An 18,956-nucleotide genomic window follows, 5' to 3' on the forward strand; every position below is an offset into this window, starting at 1 on the left:
ATTAGGGAATGAGACACACTACTTACTTTAAAAAGAAATAGGATTTTAGATTTCTGAACATGAGTACTCCCTAATTCTGCCCTATGCATGGTACTGGTCTGGGTCCTGTTGGAGGGAAGGAGGGAGAGGAAAGACAGGAGGAGGGACATATGAGCACCTAAATTATTTCATTTTATAAAAGACTTCTACCCAAGAACTTTTCTATGTTTTCATTTCAGTGTAGTCTCCTGCTTTTCAAACGTACATTAGTTCTTCCCTCCAGCTCTGAAGAAGGTAACAGTCTGATGAAGCCAATTTCTCTTCCCTTGCCTTCATTCTCAGACTGTCTATTGCTTGAATTTGCTCAATCTTCCCTGTCAGCTAACTTTCACAGTGCTGGAAGTTGCTAGGTAGACTGCTGAGGGAGAAGGCAGTCTGACTATGGTCTTTTTCAGCCCATAATTCTCATCATTTGGAGCAGCAAGACATTTCTGTGTAACCTTCACCTATTGTACAAAGATCACGCTTGGCTTGCGCTACTAGCTGTCTCACATAGACCAGGTTCACCTGCCTATGGATAGCATACCTACAGTGGATTGAGTCCTCCTAAATCAATTGGTAATCAAGAAAACGTACCAAAGGTATGCACACAGGCCAATCTGACCAAGGCATTCCTCCAGCTGGAACTACCTTATTGTGGTTTAATAAGGATTAGGAGAAACAAATAGTCCGAATAGATATTTATTCTGGGAAAAATAATTTACAACATAGACAGATGAACAGCAGCAGGTTCCTAGTCCCAAGGATGCCTCTGTATGCTCTTCTGTCCTGTCCTGCCAGCAAGAGAGCACTCCTGGGCTCCTCCTCAGTCCTAGTTCCCCCAGATCACTTCTGCCCTGTCTCTACCCCCAATGGGTGTGGTCAGTGCCACAGATGAAGACAAAGTGAATATCTCACTACACTATCTCAGATAACTTAGGGCTGTGTCAAGTTGACAGTTGAACCTAATTACATTTCATTCCTTCTTAATTTGATATATCAGTATGTCATTTTAAACCATAACTTTTCACTTTCTTCTTCTCTACTATTTCATGTTAATATTATATAACAAGGAATAAAGTGCAACTTTAAAAGTCTTTAACATTTGATTTAAAAATTTATGCTCTTCTAAGTGAGCTTCTGTAAAATAACAATAAAGAAAAGGAAAAAACAAACAAACCCAAACCAAACAGAACCAAACCAAACCAAAACAAGTTATATACATTCTTATTCCAAGTGAGAAGATCCAAGGCAACTACAGTATGAATAAAGCAAAACTATGATGGAAATAGCTCAGTATTTGAGATCTTGGGGTCTGGCATTCATTCATGATCTTCTGGGTACTAAAGGGCTTGGGTCACTTTACTTCTTCATCTCTGTCATTCACAGCACACACAGCTTGTGTCGTAAGCTCAAGTCATCCCCATTCCACAATTATCCATTAAGAAAATCCCCACAGATATGCTCATAGATCAGGATGGAGGGAGTCGTACAATTGGAATTCCCTCACAGAACTCAGGACTGTGTCAAATTGACAGCTGACATTAACTAGGATGCAAGGTAATTTCTTTTTTTTTCTTTTTTTTTTTTGCAAGGTAATTTCTTAACAGGAGCCCATGTACAATCAAAATCAAGTTACACATTACTGATATGATGATGGGAGATGTCATTCTGTAAATATGTTTCTCATACTGGTTAATGAATAAAGCACTGTTGGCCAATAGGAAAGCAAGATAGGCGGGACTAGGAGACAAGGAGGATTCAAGGAAGTAGTAGGGAGGAATCAACATGGAGAGATTGGGGAGAGCAGATGCCGGCCCCACTCCCTGGTAAGATGAGACCACATGAAAATACTTAGATTAATAAAAATGGGTTAATACTTAAGACAGAGCTAGCCAATAAGAAACAAGTAACTGGCCAACAGCATTATATCTAATACAGAGTCTCTGTGTGTTATTTGGGGCAGGCGCCGTGGTGGGTCCAGACTGGTGGGAAAAAACTACTCCTAACAATATGATGTTATAGGGTGAGCATCATTCCCAATCCTCAGAGGGGAGGTAGGATAGTATGAGACAATGACACCAAAGGGAGACTGAAGTCCTGCAGAGCCAACATTAAAATGTGAGACTCAGCGTCTAACACTTGGGCATGCGCTAGCACCATCTAGGTTCCTGTGAGCTTGGCTACTTTGACCCCTTTGGTCCTATCATTGACTGTACTGTTGTAGCCCACATCTTAGAGGGATTTTTTCAGGTCCAGCTGACTTGTACAGTCTATAACTGAGAGGGGGAGTGTGCATTAAGAAGGAAATAGACAAGAGACAAGAGATAGACTTGGGAGGGCACTCCAGTGAATACTGTGGGGGAAAGCCTCAAGTTTATTACACACAGTCTTTATATACCCCAGTCAAAAGTGGGGGAAGGCAAAGAGACTTTCTTACCAAGATACAAAAAACAAACTGTTGTAATTACCTTCTCAATACCCCAAAACATCAAGCATCCCTAAACCAAGCATCCAGTTGTCAAGATAGACAACAGCCTTAGGCCAACTATCCTGTTGTTAAAGTAATACATTTATTAGTTACTTCTTAGGCCAAATATCCTGTTGTTTAATCTTAAGAGAGCAATAGTGAGTTTGAACTCTTTGACATTAAGTCAAGATGAAGGGGAACCATTTCTATGGGTCCAGACATTACACATGTAACTTCTCCCTTATGCCATCTCTATTCAGTGCCTGTAGCTTTTTTCAGCAGATAATTAGTGCTTCTGGAACCTTCTTGGACATCACCTCCAATGTTCATGCTAGCTCAGGAGCTCTGTGCAGGGAATCAGACCCTTCTATCCATTTTTATTTTACCTCATAGACTTTTCTCTCAAACCTTTGCACAAGCCTCCAATGACCCCCTTCATTCTTGCATTCTAAATGTCTGTAAAACTAGTACAGTGTGGATGATGACAGATATTGCTGACAGCTCCAGATAAAGCTGAACCCTCTGGGAACATGGCTGCAGTGACTGACCTCTGTGTGTGCTGCACAGGAAACCCTTACCGAGTCCCCTTCAGTTGACTTCCACAGTTTACTTATTCCAGCAACTCCCAAGACCTCAAGGCCACACACAATTGAGGCAGAATTGTATGTAGCTAGCCAGGTTTAGGTGTGAACATCGGGAGTTTTAGATGAGGTCCAGTGACCCACTCCACCCCTTCCTTCTAAACAGTAATGAAGCTTTATGTTGAGTCTGTCTTGAAATAACCACAACTGTTCTAACATACATGATATCTGCCATTCTCGGAGGCTACTGTACCACACTACCTATTGTTCTTTATGTCCTAGGACAGAGAGGCTCTGGTCAGTCCCTCTTACAGCTAACCTCTTGCCTAACAGCACTGTTGTGAGCAGGAATCTCCTATGAAGGTATCTTTCCAAATGAAAGTCTCTCAAGCAGGTTTCAGTTTTACACCCTGGGGCTTCAAGGTGAAATGTCTTAACCCCCTCACCCCCACCAACACCTTTCCTATCAGTGTAAGAAGCCTGAGGATTCTATTTAAGGTGTGAATTTCTTTAACAGTTTGAGAGTCTGCATCTACATAGTCTACACCATCAAATACAATACTTTCAAACTATATATTTTACATAGTTTTGCTCTGGCTTTAGTTCTGAGTTGTCACTATAAACCTGGTTAAAGCAGCCAGTAATAACCATGCCATAACCTGAAAGGCATGCTCTCTGGGAATTCACTTAAAACTGCAGGAAATAAGCAGAATGAAGTAAATTTCTTGCCCGATTCTCTACAGAATTCTTGTGCCCATCTGATACCTGTGAGCGTGGCTTTATTGACCCCTTTTCTGTCAGCACTCTGATTCTGATCTTCCTGGAAGGCATGATAAGCTTTGCTCACAGTGTTTCAGAGGTGCTCCAGCTTGTAGCTCTCAACTCTTCCACAGTCCTTTGCAAACACATTCCCATAGCCTAGACACCACTGGTTCATATTTAGTAGTAGCAATCAATACCAATGATATATTTTAGTGAGTAAAACACCTGCAAAAATAATGTGAGGGACAAAGGTTCATGGTTTCAGAAGGACATTAGTCCATCACGGACAGGAGTGGTATGGCAGCAGAAGCTTGTGGTAGATTCCCCATATAGTCGCAGACCAGGTGACTATAAATTTCAAAGGCTCCCTCCTAGTGGTCTGCATTCACCAACTAGGCCCATATCCCCAGGCTTTCATAACCTCCCAAATTACTGCCACAATCTGGGGACCAAGTACTCAAAACATGAGTATGTGGCGATGTCCCTGACTTAAATCATAACAGGACTTGGTTGGATAAAAGACAGTGTTGAAGTAAGACCTGTTCAGTGTGTGTTAGACTTCCTTTTTTCCTGCTATGATATGAGATTAGTTGACAAGGGCTCAAGGAGGAGCTACAGGCAATGCTTTGTAGATTTCAACTTCAGGTGGACTAGAGAGGTCTGTTAAAGGTGTATGGTGTCTGTTTCCTGCCAAAGGTAGACAGAAAGGAGAATCATGGGAGTCTGAAGGAAGTTGTAGGGCTTTTAAGCTTCTTTAGATCAAATTGCTTCATATGGCAGAACATATCTTTCAGTACAAAATGCTTTTGTAATACTGTTATCTGATCTCAGCCACAGTTCTCATGTCTGTTTCTTTCACGTGCACAGTTCTTTTAAAATCCATCCATTCTCTGCATTCATTGCATTTCTTCCTTTCCGCTGAAACATATTTTCTAGACTAGAAACCACATGCATCATGATAATATGTAAGTCTTTTGTTGTCTAGCTTTCCATCTCTGTCTTGTTCAGAAGACATAGAATTGAATTAACAAGGTGGAATGGAGGTCATATATAGTTGGCTTTTGACATAAGCTGAAAATAATTATATTCTGGCCCCCAAACTGTTCCAGGATCTTTCATTTTTAAGTTTTTATTTTTATGTGTGTGTGTGTGTGTGTGTGTGTGTGTGTGTGTGTGTTGTACACTGTGTGTGTGGGTACCTGTGGAGGCCACAGGAGGACTTTGGATCTCCTGGAGCTGGAGTTAGAGGTGGCTCATCTGAAGTGGATTCTGCCAACAGAATTGGGAGAGCAGTGTGTGCTCTTCACACAGAGCATCTCTCCAGCCCTTTCTGGAGATCTTAGATGGCCACCTGCAGTTGGGATGAGGATTTCACATTCAGGGGGTCTGAATGGGTACAATGCTGCTTTCCCAGCTATCAGTAAATTCTTTTTATATTTGTCTAATAAGTTTATTCTGCTTGCTTACATCCAGTTTATCGTGAGTTTAACCGATCCCCCTACTTTGAAAATTTTTTTGGCTACTTATTTATTTTACATCTCACCTGCAGTTTTCCCTCCCTTTTCTCATCCCAGTCCCAGTTCCTCTCCCCATTCCCCTCTGCCCAATTCCCCCAGTCCACATCTCCTCCATTTCTGTTCAGTGAAGGGTAGGCCTCCCATGGATGATATCAACAAAAGATGTCACATCAAGCGCAGTAATACTAAGCACCTCTCCTTGTACTAAGGCTGGTCAGTACTAAGCCAGTAAAAGAGTTGGAGACAGTCCCTGCTGCCACTGTTAGGAGTCACATAAGAAGATCAAGCAGGATCTCTAGTTGTCAGTTCATTTTCTGTGAGCTCTTATGACCTAAGGATAATTGATTCTGTGGGTGTTCTTATGATGTCCTTGACGCCTCAGGTTCCTACAATCCTTCCTCCCTCTGTTCAGGAGCATTTCCAAGCTCAGCCTAATGTCTCTGCTGAGGGTCTCTGTCTCTGCTTCCATCAGTTGTTGGGTGAAGGTTCTCTGATGACAATTGAGCTATGCACCAATCTATGAGTATAGCAGATTTTTTTTGTATAATATATTCTGATCATTCTTTTCCCTTCCCCAATCCTCCCAGATCTTCTCCACTTCCCCATCCATCCAATTCCATGCTTTCTCTCTCTCTCTCTTTTTTAGAAAACAAAAGGCACCCCCTCCCCCACACAAGAAAAACCCATATAAGAAACACTAAGAGAGCAAAACAAAATGAAATCATCAACAACAAAAATCCCCACAAAAATACTAAATCAGAAACTACAATATACAAGCAAAAGACAAAGCAATCTCCAAAGATAACCCTGAGTTTGTTTTGTGTTGGCTATCTACTTACTGCCAGGCATGGAGCCTGCCCTTAAATGTGGTTTGTGTACTTAGTCAGACTCCCCTGATGAAAACTAAGTTTGCCTTTACAAGGTGGTGTCAACTGTAATTTGCCAATTGCTTTTTTTTTCAGTAACAATTAATTGAATTTATTTTAAAACATAATGCCTCAAGATCTATTGTTGACAAGTACAGAGGTTACCAGTGACTCATATGCCAGGGAGTTACTAGATATTTTAGAATACACATTTTACCATAAGTGCTAGGATTACTACTGACATTTATTTTTTTTCACTATTCATTTTTATTTATTTATTTATTTTATATAACCAAGTCCATTTAAATGAAAACAAACATTTATAGACAATATTTGGGAATTTGGATGTCCTTCTTTCCAAACTACTTCCTGCTGGTAAGGGGCACTGTCATGGGGGATTCGAAGAAGATTCAGAAATCCTGGCTGTAGTCTGTAAGATTGCTTATTCCAGCTGTTTTGAATGTAGGATCTCCTGGTACTCTGTTTCAGGTGGTCTGGCTTGATCAAACCACATTAGTCTGGAAGGAATCCACATCTTTTCATTTTCTGTGGAAACAAAAAAATGGAAATCCTTTTCCCCAGTAACTTGTCCTTGAACTTAAATTTTTGAGTCAAAGCATTTTTTTAAATTAAATTTATTATTTTACATGTAGATCCCAGTTCCCTCTCCCTCCCTCCCTCCCCTCCCTCCTTTCCTCCCTTTTATCCTCTCTGCTCTCTCACAGGCACTCTAACCACCCTCCCCTCCCCCCACATCAATTCCATATATAGGGGACTGCCATCCAGTTAGGGTCATGTAGGTCTGACAGGTCATATGAAGTAGGGACTAGGGCTTCTCTCCTGTCTCTAGATTAAGGCAGTTATCCCTCCATGGGGGATGTGTTCGCAAAGTCCTTTTATGCACCAGGGATACATCTTGGCTCCACTGTCTGAGGTCCCTTAGACTGCTCAGTCCTTCTGGCTGAGACCCATATTCAGGGGGGCCTGAGTCAGTCCCATTATGGATTCCCAGCTATCAGTCTGGTGGCCCGTTAGTGCCTCCTTGTTCAGGTAAGCTGTCTCTATGTGTTTCTGCCTCCTGGTCTTGTCCTCTCCATCTGCATCTGAGTTCTACTTTGACTCAGTGTTTATGTATGGGTGTTTGCTCCTGTTTCCAACAGGCATTAGTTGAGGGCTCCATGGATAAGTTAGTTGTTGATCTCACTCTTCGGGAAGGGCATTTATGGTAGCCTTTCCACGGAAGCTCAAATTGTTATTTGGCAGCAGTCTTGTAGTTCTCTAGACCTTTCTTTGTGTTCAATTTTATCTTTAAACCAATACTGGCTCCCTCTTTTATGTTCTCTCTCTCTCTCTCTCTCTCTCTCTCTCTCTCTCTCTCTCTCTCTCTTTCCTATCTTCTATTCCAAACCAGGCTCAATCTTCCTGGTCGTACATGTTTTCCTTTCCTCCCCCTCATTTCTCCTATTTCTCTCTCCATTCGCTGCCCTCCCCCACTTCCCCTGAGCTCTGGGGGACTTGTCCCTTACCAGTTCTATGAGGGACTTTATATGAATCTCTTAGAATACACCTTGCATCCTAGTTCCTCTGGTGGTGTGAATTATAGGCTGGTGATCCTTTGATCTCTGTCTAAAATCCATATATGAGTGAGTACATACTGTGTTCCTCTTTTTGTGACTGGGTTACCTCATTCAGGATGGTTTCTTCAAGTGCCATCCACTTGCCTGTGAATTTCGAGATACCATTATTTTTTATGCAGAGTAGTATTCCATTGTGTAGATGTGCCACATCTCCCTTTACCATTCTTCAATTGAGGGGCATCTAGGTTGCTTCCAGGTTCTTGCTATTACAAATAGTGCTGCTATGAACATAGTTGAACAGATGTCTTTGTTGCATGGATGTGAATCCTTTTGGTATATGCCTAAGAGGGGGATTGCTGGGTCCTGTGGTAAACTAATTCCCATTTTCCCGAGGAACCTCCATACTGATCTCCAAAATGGCTGTATGAGTTTGCACTCCCACCAGCAGTGGAGGAGTGTTCCCCTTTCTCTACATCCTCTCCAACATAAATCATCATTGGTGTTTCTAATTTTAGCCATTCTGACAGGAGTAAGATGGTATCTCAAAGTTGTTTTGATTTGCATTTCTCTGATATCTAAGGATGTGGAGCATTATCTTAAGTGTCTTTCAGCCTTTTTGATTTCCTCAGTTAAGAATTCTTTCTTCAGTTCTGTACCCCATTTTTTAATAGGGTTATTTGGTGTTTTGTTGACTAGTTTCTTGAATTCTTTGTATATTTTGGAGATCAGCCCTTTGTCAGATATAGGATTGATGAAAATCTTTTCCCAGTCTGTGGGCTGCCGTTTGGTCTTATCCACTGTCTTACAGAAGCTTCTAAGTTTGAAGAGGTCCCATTTATTAATTGTTTCTCTCAGAGTCTGTGCCCCTGGAGTTATGTTCAGGAAGCGGTCTCCTATACCAATTTGTTCAAGGGTACTTCATACTTTCTCTTCTAAGAGGTTCAGTGTGGCTGGATTGATGTTGAGGTCTTTGATCCATTTGGACTTGAGTTTTGTGCATGGCAACAGACATGGGTCTATCTGCAGGCTTCTACACACCCTCATTCAATTGTGCCAGCACCATTTGTTGAAGATGCTGTCCTCACCCCATTGTATAATTTTAGCTGTTTTGTCGGAAATCAGATGTTTATAGGTGTGTGGGTTAATATCAGGATTTTCAATTCGATTCCATTGGTCTACCTGTCTATTTTTATGCCAATACCAGGCTGTTTTCAGTACCATAGCTCTGTAGTAGAGCTTAAAGTCAGGAATGGTGATGCCTCCTGAAGTTCTTTTATTGTATAGGGTTGTTTTGGCTATCCTAGGCCTTTTGTTTTTCCATATGAAGTTGATTATTATCCTTTCAAGGTCGGTGAAGAATTGTGGTGGGGTTTTAATGGGGATTGCACTGAATCTGTAGATTGCTTTTGGCAAGATTGCCATTTTTACTATGTTTATCCTACCTATCCAAGAACATGGGAGATCTTCCCATTTTCTGGTATCTTCTTTAATTTCTTTCTTTAGAGCCTCAAAGTTCTTATTATATAGGTCTTTTACTTGTTTGGTAAACGTTACACCAAGGTAATTTATATTGCTTGTGGCTATTGTAAAGGGTGATGTTTCTCTGATTTCTTTTTCTGTCTCTTTGTTGTCTGAAAAAAGTAAGGCTACTGATTTTTTTGAGTTTATCTTGTATCCTGCTAGTTTGCTGAAGGTGTTTATCAGCTGTAGGAGTTCCCTGGTAGAGTTTATTGGGTCGCTTATATGAACTATCATATCATCTGCAAATAGAGACAGTTTGACTTCTTCCTTTCTAATTTGGTTCCCCTTGATCTCCTTTTGTTGTCTTATAGCATTAGGTAGAACTTCTAGTACGATATTGAAGAGATATGGAGAAAGAGGGCAGCCTTGTCTTGTTACTGGTTTTAGAGGAATTGGCTTAAGTTTCTCTCCATTCAGTTTGATGTTGGCAGTTGGTTTGCTGTATATTGCTCTTATTATGTTTAGGTATGTTCCTGTTATCCCTGACCTCTCCAAGACCTTTATCATGAAAGGGTGTTGATTTTGTCAAAGGCTTTTTTTCTGCATCAAGGGAGATAATCATATGGTTTTTCTTTTTCTGTTTGTTTATATGGTGGATCATGTTGATAGATTTTCGTATGTTAAACCATCCATGCATTCCAGGGATGAAGCCTTCTTGGTCATGGTGGATGATTTCTCTGATGTATCCTTGAATTCGGTATGCCCATATTTTATTGAGTATTTTTGCATCGATGTTCATCAGGGATATTGGTCTGTAGTTTTCTTTCTTAGTTGTGTCTTTGTGAGGCTTAGGTACCAATGTTATTGTGGCCTCATAAAAAGAGTTTGGCAATGAACCTTCTGTTTCTATCTTGTGGAACAGTTTGAGGAGTACTGGTATTAGGTCTTCCTTGAATGTCTGGTAGAAATCTGAATTGAATCCATCTGGCCCTGGACTTTTTTTGGTTGGAAGGCTTTCGATGAGTGCTTCTATTTCATTGTGGGTTATAGGTCTATTTAAGTTGTTTGTCTGTTCTTGATTTAATTTTGGTAAGTGATAGTTATCCAGAAATTTGTCCATTTCATTTGAATTTTCAATTTTTGTGGAATACAGATTTTCAAAGTATGACCTGAAAATTGTCTGGATTTCCTCTCTGTCTGTTGTTATGTTCCCCTTTTCATTTCTGATTTTGTTAATTTGCATGTTCTCTCTCTGCTTTTTAGTTGGATAAAAGTTTGTCTATCTTGTTGATTTTCTCAAAAAAAAAAAAAAAAAAAAAACCCAACTCTTTGTTGCATTGATTTTTTTTGTATTGTTTTCCTGGTTTCTATTTTGTTGATTTCAGCCCTCAAGTTGATTATTTCCTGGCGTCTACTCCTATGGGGTGAATTCGCTTCTCTCTGTTCTAAGGCTTTCAGTTGGGCTGTTAATTCTCTTATGTGACTATCCTCTATTTTCTTCATATGGGCACTTAGTGCAATGAACTTCCCTCGTAGCACTGCTTTCAAGGTGTCCCATAAGTTCGGGTATGCTGTGTCCTCATTCTCATTGAATATTAGAAAGTCTTTAATTTCTTTCTTTATTTCTTCTTTGACCCAGGAGTGGGGCAATTGCACATTGTTCAGTTTCCATGAATTTGCAGGTTTTCTGCTATTTGTGTTGTTGCTGTATTCCAATTTTAAAGCATGGTGGTCCGATAAGATACAGGGGACTATTCCTATTCTCTTGTATCTGTTAAGGTTTGTTATGCCACCTAGTATGTGGTCGATTTTAGAGAAGGTTCCATGTGGAGCAGAGAAGAAGGTATATTGGATGCAATGTTCTATAGATGTCTGTTAACCCCAGTTGAGACATAACTTCTGTTAGTTCTTTTGTTTCTTTGTTGAGTTTCTGATTTGTGGTCCTGTCTAGTGTTGAGAGTGGAGTATTGAAGTCTCCCACTATAAGTGTGTGAGGTTTTATATGAGCTTTGAGTTTTAGTAGTGTTTCTTTTATGAATGTGGCATAGATGTTCAGAACTGAGACATTTTGTTGATGGATTTCTCCTGAGATGAATATGAAATGACCGTCTTCATCTCTTTTGATTAATTTTGTTTTGAAGTCTAACTTGTTAGATATTAGGATAACTATGCCTGCTTGCTTCTTATTTCCATTTGATTGGAAAATCTTTTCCCAACCCTTTACCCTTAGGTAATGTCTATCTTTGAAGCTTAGATATGTTTCTTGTATGCAGCAGACAGATGGATTCTGTCTTCATATCCATTCTGGTGTCTTTTTATAGGTGAGTTAAGACCATTAATGTTGAGGGTGAGTAAGGACCATTGATTGTTGATGCTTGTTTGATTTAGGTTTGTTGTTGGCAGTGGTACTGTGAATATATTAGTTCTGCTTCACCCTTGGTTTCTGGTGTAGTTGGATTATATGTTGCCTACATTTTTGTGGGCGTAGTTACCTTCCTTGGGTTGGAGTTTTCCTTCCAGTAATTTCTGTAGGGCAGGACTTGTAGATACATATTGGGAAAATCTGGTTTTGTCATTATATATCTTGTTTTCTCCATCTATAGTGATTAAGAGTTTTGATGGATATAGTAGCCTAGGCTGGCATCCGTGTTCTCTTAGTACTTTTAGAACATCTATCCAGGACCTTCTGGCCTTGAGGGTTTCTGTGGAGAAGTGAGGTGTAATTTTGATATGTCTGCCTTTATATGTTACCTGTCCTTTTTCCTTCGCTGCTCTTAATATTCTTTCTTTATTCTGTATGTGGGTCAGAAATTCAATATCTGTAGCTCTGTGTGGTCCAAGCTCTCTAGGAGGTCTCTCTGCAGACAGGGACCCAGGGATGGGGTCAAGGATGAGGATCCAGTAGAAGATGCCAGCTGGAACTCACAGTGGTCCCACAGCGATAGGCAGATCTCTGGGTGGGGCCTGGGACTCCAGCAGAGGACTGGAGGTGGGGGTCAGAGACCAAGCAGGTGGAAATTATGCGTGGTCCCGCGTGGATAGGCAGGTCTCCTTTGTGCAGAGTTGCTCTGAGAGGTCTCTGAAGTAGGGTGGACTGTTGGCTCCACCCTCTGTCCCAGTGCTCAACCAGAGCTGCAGGACCGTGGGCAGGGTAGGGCACAGGGTATGGGGGGCATGCTCGCGGTGGGGATGGGTGGGGGTGTATCAGAGCTCCAAGTGTGCTCTCGATGGGGACCAGACACAGGAGCAGCAGGATCAGGGACCAACCCAGGGAGTTTGGGGGGGGATTGTAGGGGAGAGGCAGCCCCGATTGGGCCCAGACTCACCTCTGGTCAATAGCTGGTGGAAGAGGACAAAGGCTGAGCTGAAACTTGGGAAGGTTTTTCAGGATAGTTGGATCTCACTGGAAACTGGAACTCTCCAGCTGAGGCCTCTTTCTGAGGCCCGGATTTTGGGGTCAAGGATCTTGCAGGCAGGAGCTCAGAGTGGACCTGCAGAGATAGGCAGATCTCTGGGAGGGGCCCGGGACTCCAGCAGAGGACTGGAAGTGGGGTCTGAGACCAAGCAGGTGGAAATTATGGGTGGTCCCGCGTGGATAGGCAGGTCTCCTTTGTTCAGAGTTCACCAATTGCTTTTTGATTGTTTTATTTTTGGTTTCTTTTTGTAGCAATTGATATTAGGTTTTATAATTGTTATCTTAATGTATATTAATATGTTAAAGATTAATTTCAATTTAATTTCAGTAACACACTAATTTTTTTCCTATTTTGTTTTGTTTCTTCTCTTCATTATATTATTGTCATAAGATTACATCTTTGAAAATATACAAATTACTTCTTTGACAATTTCATGCACGTATACATTATATTTTGATCATATTTATCACCTGCAGTTCCCCTTTCCCATAACTCCTCCAAGGTCCACCCCTCCTTCCCTACCCCTCCTATCTTGGTATCTTCTTTTTCTTTAAATGACCAGGGAATCTGATTTGCAGCAGATTTTCAAATGTTACTTTCTGAGATTATCTGTTTTTGTTTGTTTTCCTGTCAGTACTGGGGTTGGAAACTAGAGCCTCAAGCATCATAGGTAATTGCTCTGTCACTGGGCTACAATTCCAGCCTTGCCATTGTCTTTTAAATGACAGAAACACACACACACACACACACACACACACACACACACACACACACACACAGAGAGAGAGAGAGAGAGAGAGAGAGAGAGAGAGAGAGAGAGTTCAGCTAATGATGTTCTATTTTTTTTCAGGTAGGCTTGAGTTCCTGGCTAGTATCCTCTCATGTGTACCTGAAGGACTTCAATAGTTCTGTACCAGAGCTCTACTAGTCATGGATTATTTTCCTTGTTTTTATCTGTCAATCTATTTACCTTCCTTTGTGAAGATCAGTTTTTCTGTTTATCAATGTATATTTTGGAAGTTTTTGGCTTTCAACTAAGCCATTGCACTTTTTTTTTTCTGGCTTCCTAATAGATTTTTCTTCTTTTTCTTTTAAGATTTGTCTTCTTGAATGTCTATTGATTTTATTAACTGAAATTTTGGTTTTAATGATTGTACTTTGGATCATATTCAGGTTGTTAGGCTTCTTTACCCACGAACCTTCTTGCTGGCCACTACGTTTGTGTATGTTACAATTTGGAAGGGACACCAATGAGGACAATGTGACAGATTTTGTTTTAATCAGATTAGGAAATCAAGCTAACAGAATGAGATTTGCTGAGAAACTTGATACTGTCTCAAGCATTGTGAATGCATTGATTGAATCTTATTGATCATTTACTTTCTGAGATTGTTGGTAATCACCTTAACTTTCTAAAGAGTCTGATATTCTCATATGTAAAATATTTTTTGCCATATTAAATAATCTCTGAAGTTTTTGTTTCTGAAGGTTCATGTTTTTGGTATAAAATGATATCATATCTCTGTCCTTAGGAAATGTGTAACTGGATTAGAGAGGTGAGACATCCATGCTAATTCCATAGATAGACACAGATAATGACCTCACTCTAAGAGAAATACAGTGTTGTTAGGATTTAAATCGTATATGTATACTATTAAGATAGCCCCAAATATTTGAATGAGATGAATTATAACTGGTGAGTCGAGATGATTTGGATGAGATGGAATGGGAGAGTAAGGATCAGAATGACTACTTACTTTGTAACACATTTTTATGATGTAAGCAGCAGAACAATGTGGGATAAGAAACTAATGTTTATGTCAAAGTTTCTAATTTAAGCCATTATGCTATACCATCTTACTCCTTCCAGAATGGCTAAAATTAGAAACACCAATGGCAGCTTATGTTGGAGAGGATGTGGAGAAAGGGGAACACTCCCCCACTGCTGGTGGCAGTGCAAACTTGTACAGCCATTTTGGAGATCAGTATGGAGGTTCCTCAGGAAAATGGGAATCAGTCTATCACAGGATCCGGCAATACCCAAATGGTCCATATCCATGCAACAAAAACATGTGCTCAACTATGTTCATAGCAGCATTATTTGTAATAGCAAGAACCTGGAAGCAACCTTGATGCCCCTCAACTGAAGAATGGATAAAGAAAATGTGGCACATCTACACAATGGAATACTACTCTGTGGAAAAAAACAATGGAACTTGAAATTCGCAGGCAAGTGAATGGCACTTGAAGAAACCATCCTGAATGAGGTCACAAAAAGAGGAACACGGTAGGTACTCACTCATACATGGATTTTAGACCTAGAACAAAGGACCACCAACCTATAATTCTCACCACCAGAGGAACTAGGATGCATGGTGGATTCTAAGAGATTCATATAAGGTCCCTCACAGAAGGGTGAAGGGACAAGTTCTCCAGAGCACATGGGGAGTGGGGGGACAGTGACTTGAGAGGGAACTAGGAGAAAGGAAAAGGGAGGAGAGGAAAGCACATGGGACTAGGAAGATTGAGTCAGGGAAGGTATAGAAGACAGAAAAGAGAGAGAGAGAGAGAGAAAACACAAAAGAGGTAGCCATTATAGGATTGAAGAGAAAACTGAATCTAAAGAAATGTCCAGATACCTACAAGACTAACTCCAACTAACAATTTGAGCAACAGTGGAAAGGCTACCATAAATGTCCTTCCCTGATAATGAGATCAACAACTAACTTATCCACCATCATGGAGCCCTCATCTAGTACCTATTGGAAACAGAAGCAAACACCCACAACTACACACTGAGCTGAACTGGAATCCAGATGCAGAGAGGGAGGATAAGACCACGCTGCAGAAACACATAGAGACAGCCAACCTGAACAAGGAGGAGCTAACAGCCCCCCAGACTGATAGCTGGGAATCCAGCATGGGACTGACTCAGACCCTCTGAACTTGGGTCTCAGCTAGAAGGCCTGAGCAGTCTAAAGGACCACAGACAGTGAAACCAGGATGTATTCCTGGTGCACAAAAGGACCTTGCAGACACATCCCCCATGGAGTTATACTGCCTTAACCTAAAGACAGGAGATAAGTCCTAGTCCCTACTTCAAATGACTTGACAGATTTAAATGACCCCTCCTGGAAGGTATCACCCTACATGTTGAAGGGTCGATGGGAAGGGAGGGTGGTCAAGTTGCATGTGGGGAGGGAGAGAGGGAAAGAGGGAGGGAGGAAGGGAGGGGAAAAGAGGTAACTGGGATCGATATGTAAAATAAATAAAATAAAAACGTTAAAAACAGAAACTAATGTTTAAATATTCTTTTTTTCTTGAGACAGAATCTCATTATGTAGCCCAGGCTATCCTTAAACTTATGATCCTCCTACATCAGTGTCTAAAATATTGGGATTAATAAAACTTGCGGTTTGAGTATATTGTTAGTGGGTAGAGTATTGCATTATATTATTATGTTGGATATAAATCTTAAGCAAGCTTAATATCCCATTAATGATGTGGCTGAACAATGATACTGTAATGTGTCAGGGACTGAAGAGACTGCTCTGTGGTGTTTAGAAACTCGATGTTTTTCCTATATACATTCTGTCAAGGGTTCCCATTGACTTGTGCATTTGAAAGCGTGGTCTCAAGTTAGTGCAACTGTTTCTGGAGGATTAAAGATGTGACATTGTTAGAAGAGGTGTATAAAGGGGCTGGGATTTGAGGTTTCAAAAGCTGGAATTGCTCCCAATTAGTTTTCTCTGACTTGTGCTTGTAGATGAAGATGGGAGCTGAGAGCTCCCGAGCCAGTGCCGTGCCTCCACCATGATGCTCATGGACTCTAACCCTCTGAAGCTCCAAGCCCTTAATAAACGCTTCTTGTTTCTATTAGTTGCCTTATTCACGGTGTGGTATCACAGCAATATAAAATAACCAAGACAATGAGGATAGTTAAATGTTATTTAATATTTAAAATATACTTAGAAAGGTTTGAAAATGAGTTTTTGGGCCTTGAAAGTTTACCCTTTCACTTCTGATGAGAGAATGAATGAATGAATGAGCATCTACCTTAATATCTGTGTGTCTGGCCAATAGAAATATCTTCAGGATGATGGGATATAGAGCAATGCTCTTCTGCGGTTTTATTTCTGTCCTTGAGTATAATGCTTTATTTTTCCTGAATGTTACTCCTTTATGATTAAGTAATGTTAAATAACTTTATGTTAGCATTCCGCAGAAAATGAGAACCAAAGGCTAACTGCTTAAAATTACTAAAATATTAGGTCATGTACCAAAAGTCAGTATATAGAGTTTTAAATGTGGTACAAATAGCCAAATAGGTTTCTAAGAGGGAAGGCAATATAAAGGCATCTCAGGGAACTGTGTGAGCAGCTGAAAACTGTCCTACTGCTGGGAACTGACTGTTCAACGCCATGTTAGTGGGATAGTTCATTTGAATTCCAATGCAGTTGTAGCCACTTATCTAATTGCTTTCAGGTAACTTGTCCAGGAGTGGTGCTAAAAGACAAGGAGGACATCTATCTAAGTATCTGTGTGTTTGGCCAATACAAGAAGACACAATGTGTCCCAGCCACTTTCCCACTGGTCTTCAATGCCAGAATGGTGTTTGAAAAGGTGAGCTTAAAAATCAGGCAAGTATTAACAAACAAAAATAAGTGGTTTTGAATAAAATCCTGCAACATACAGTATTATTTCAGACTATGTGGTTTGGTTTGATTAAAAATGAAAGTTGTAACATGTTTAGATTTGTGAAAATATTCCTCTTATTAGTCATTGAATCAATTGCCTTTTCTTGATGTGACATAGCCTGTTTCTAAAACAGCTTAGTGGGTTTCATACAAAGCATGGCACCTTGAATGCTGAATAAAAATTTCTGTACAAACTAAAGCACAAATAGGTAAGCCTATGTTGAGTTTTTACCTAGGAATGTCTTATGCTTTTCTTTTTCACCAATTCTCTCTCTTCATTTTCCTTAGAAGTGCTGCTATTGGTAATAATTACAAACCATATCCCCTTCCTCCAAGACTTACCCTTTCTTCTAGTCTCCCCTCTCTCCCTCATTTCTTCTCCTCCCCCTCCTCTTTGCTTTCCTCAAAAATAAAATAGCCCACTATAGGCATTGTCCTAGGTACTGATGACACATAATAACAAGGCAAAACTATCTCTTCCTGGTGCTTAATAAATAAAGGAAGGATGAGAGATTAGGAGAGAAATATATATGTTTAAAAAAATGTCAAAGAAAGCAATAATATTTAAACAAAGCTTGAATGAAACTGAGTTACTTGGAGAGAGAATGCTAAGTAGAGCGCTAACAAACACAAATCTTTCTTGTGAGGAGTTAACTTGCTGAGGTGGGATACTAGGAGGGTTGATAAATTCATTCCAAGAAGCACAGGTAAGAATTCTAGTGAGTGATACTGGAGAGGGAGGCACATCCAGGTATGAAGTGTACTTGTGAAATGATGGGAAGCTGAGAGAATTGCTGAAGATTTGTTTGGAGGGTTGGCATAATTTATTTCTGTAACCCCAGGATTTGAGGGGCTTTGGAAGATGTTTTGAGAGATTAAGATCAAACTGGGCTATGTAATGAATCTTCTTAATAACCAAACCAAACTAAACCAAACCAACAAATCCCCCCCCAAACAAACCAAGATTTTTCTTTGGTTGGGAAGGGAAAGACACTTTGGGACTGGGAACGGGAAAACAGTCTTACTTATGTCTTATTTGGTTTCTCTTCCCATTCTACCCTCTGCTGTGCCTGTGCCCTCTCCCTGTAGGTGTTCCCCGAAGCAGTAGACCCTGGAGATGTGGTTGCACAGCTAGAGTGTAAGTTTTAATTTTTTAAATTACTGATTTGAAAAACATTTTAGGAAGTATCATGGTTATGGTTATCTATCTCACTACATATGGTATTTGATTTGAGGTTAAGTAGATGTTTAAAAGTTCTAGTAGATTTAAAAAATGTTGAACTTAGATACATTCATAATTAAATTGTTTTAAGTAAACCTGAAAATAGAAAAAGCATTTATCTTTTTTGCTGAGGATAAACGAGACTTTTTCCTCTTCCTGTTGTGACCTATGACAAATTAAGAATTACTTGCATATTTTTGGTCAAGAAGGTATGGAGTGTTCTGATAGTTTCATGCAAACAAAACTAAATTGTAGGGATAAAAAAAATTCAAGAGCCTCAAAGAAGCTCAGAGTAGCCTGACTGAAAATAGCTATGCACAGCTTAGTTGGAAAAAGCTGCACAGCCAGCCATGCTAGACACTTGGGAAG

The 18,956-nt window shown here is 40.3% G+C and overlaps 1 protein-coding gene across 1 annotated transcript in view; it reads left to right on the forward strand.

Annotated features, from left to right (window-relative positions):
- Spata6 (spermatogenesis associated 6) overlaps window positions 1-18,956 on the forward strand; it is a 99,056-nt gene that overhangs the window by 11,796 nt on the left and 68,304 nt on the right. Inside the window, exons 2-3 of the mRNA XM_051188469.1 lie at window positions 17,154-17,291; window positions 18,455-18,503. Coding sequence (XP_051044426.1) covers window positions 17,154-17,291; window positions 18,455-18,503 — 187 coding nt within the window. The remainder of the gene's footprint in view (window positions 1-17,153; window positions 17,292-18,454; window positions 18,504-18,956) is intronic.

The sequence above is a fragment of the Phodopus roborovskii genome, unplaced genomic scaffold (genome assembly GCF_943737965.1).
Source record: "Phodopus roborovskii unplaced genomic scaffold, PHOROB, whole genome shotgun sequence".
In the NCBI taxonomy this organism is placed as follows: Eukaryota; Metazoa; Chordata; class Mammalia; order Rodentia; family Cricetidae; genus Phodopus; species Phodopus roborovskii.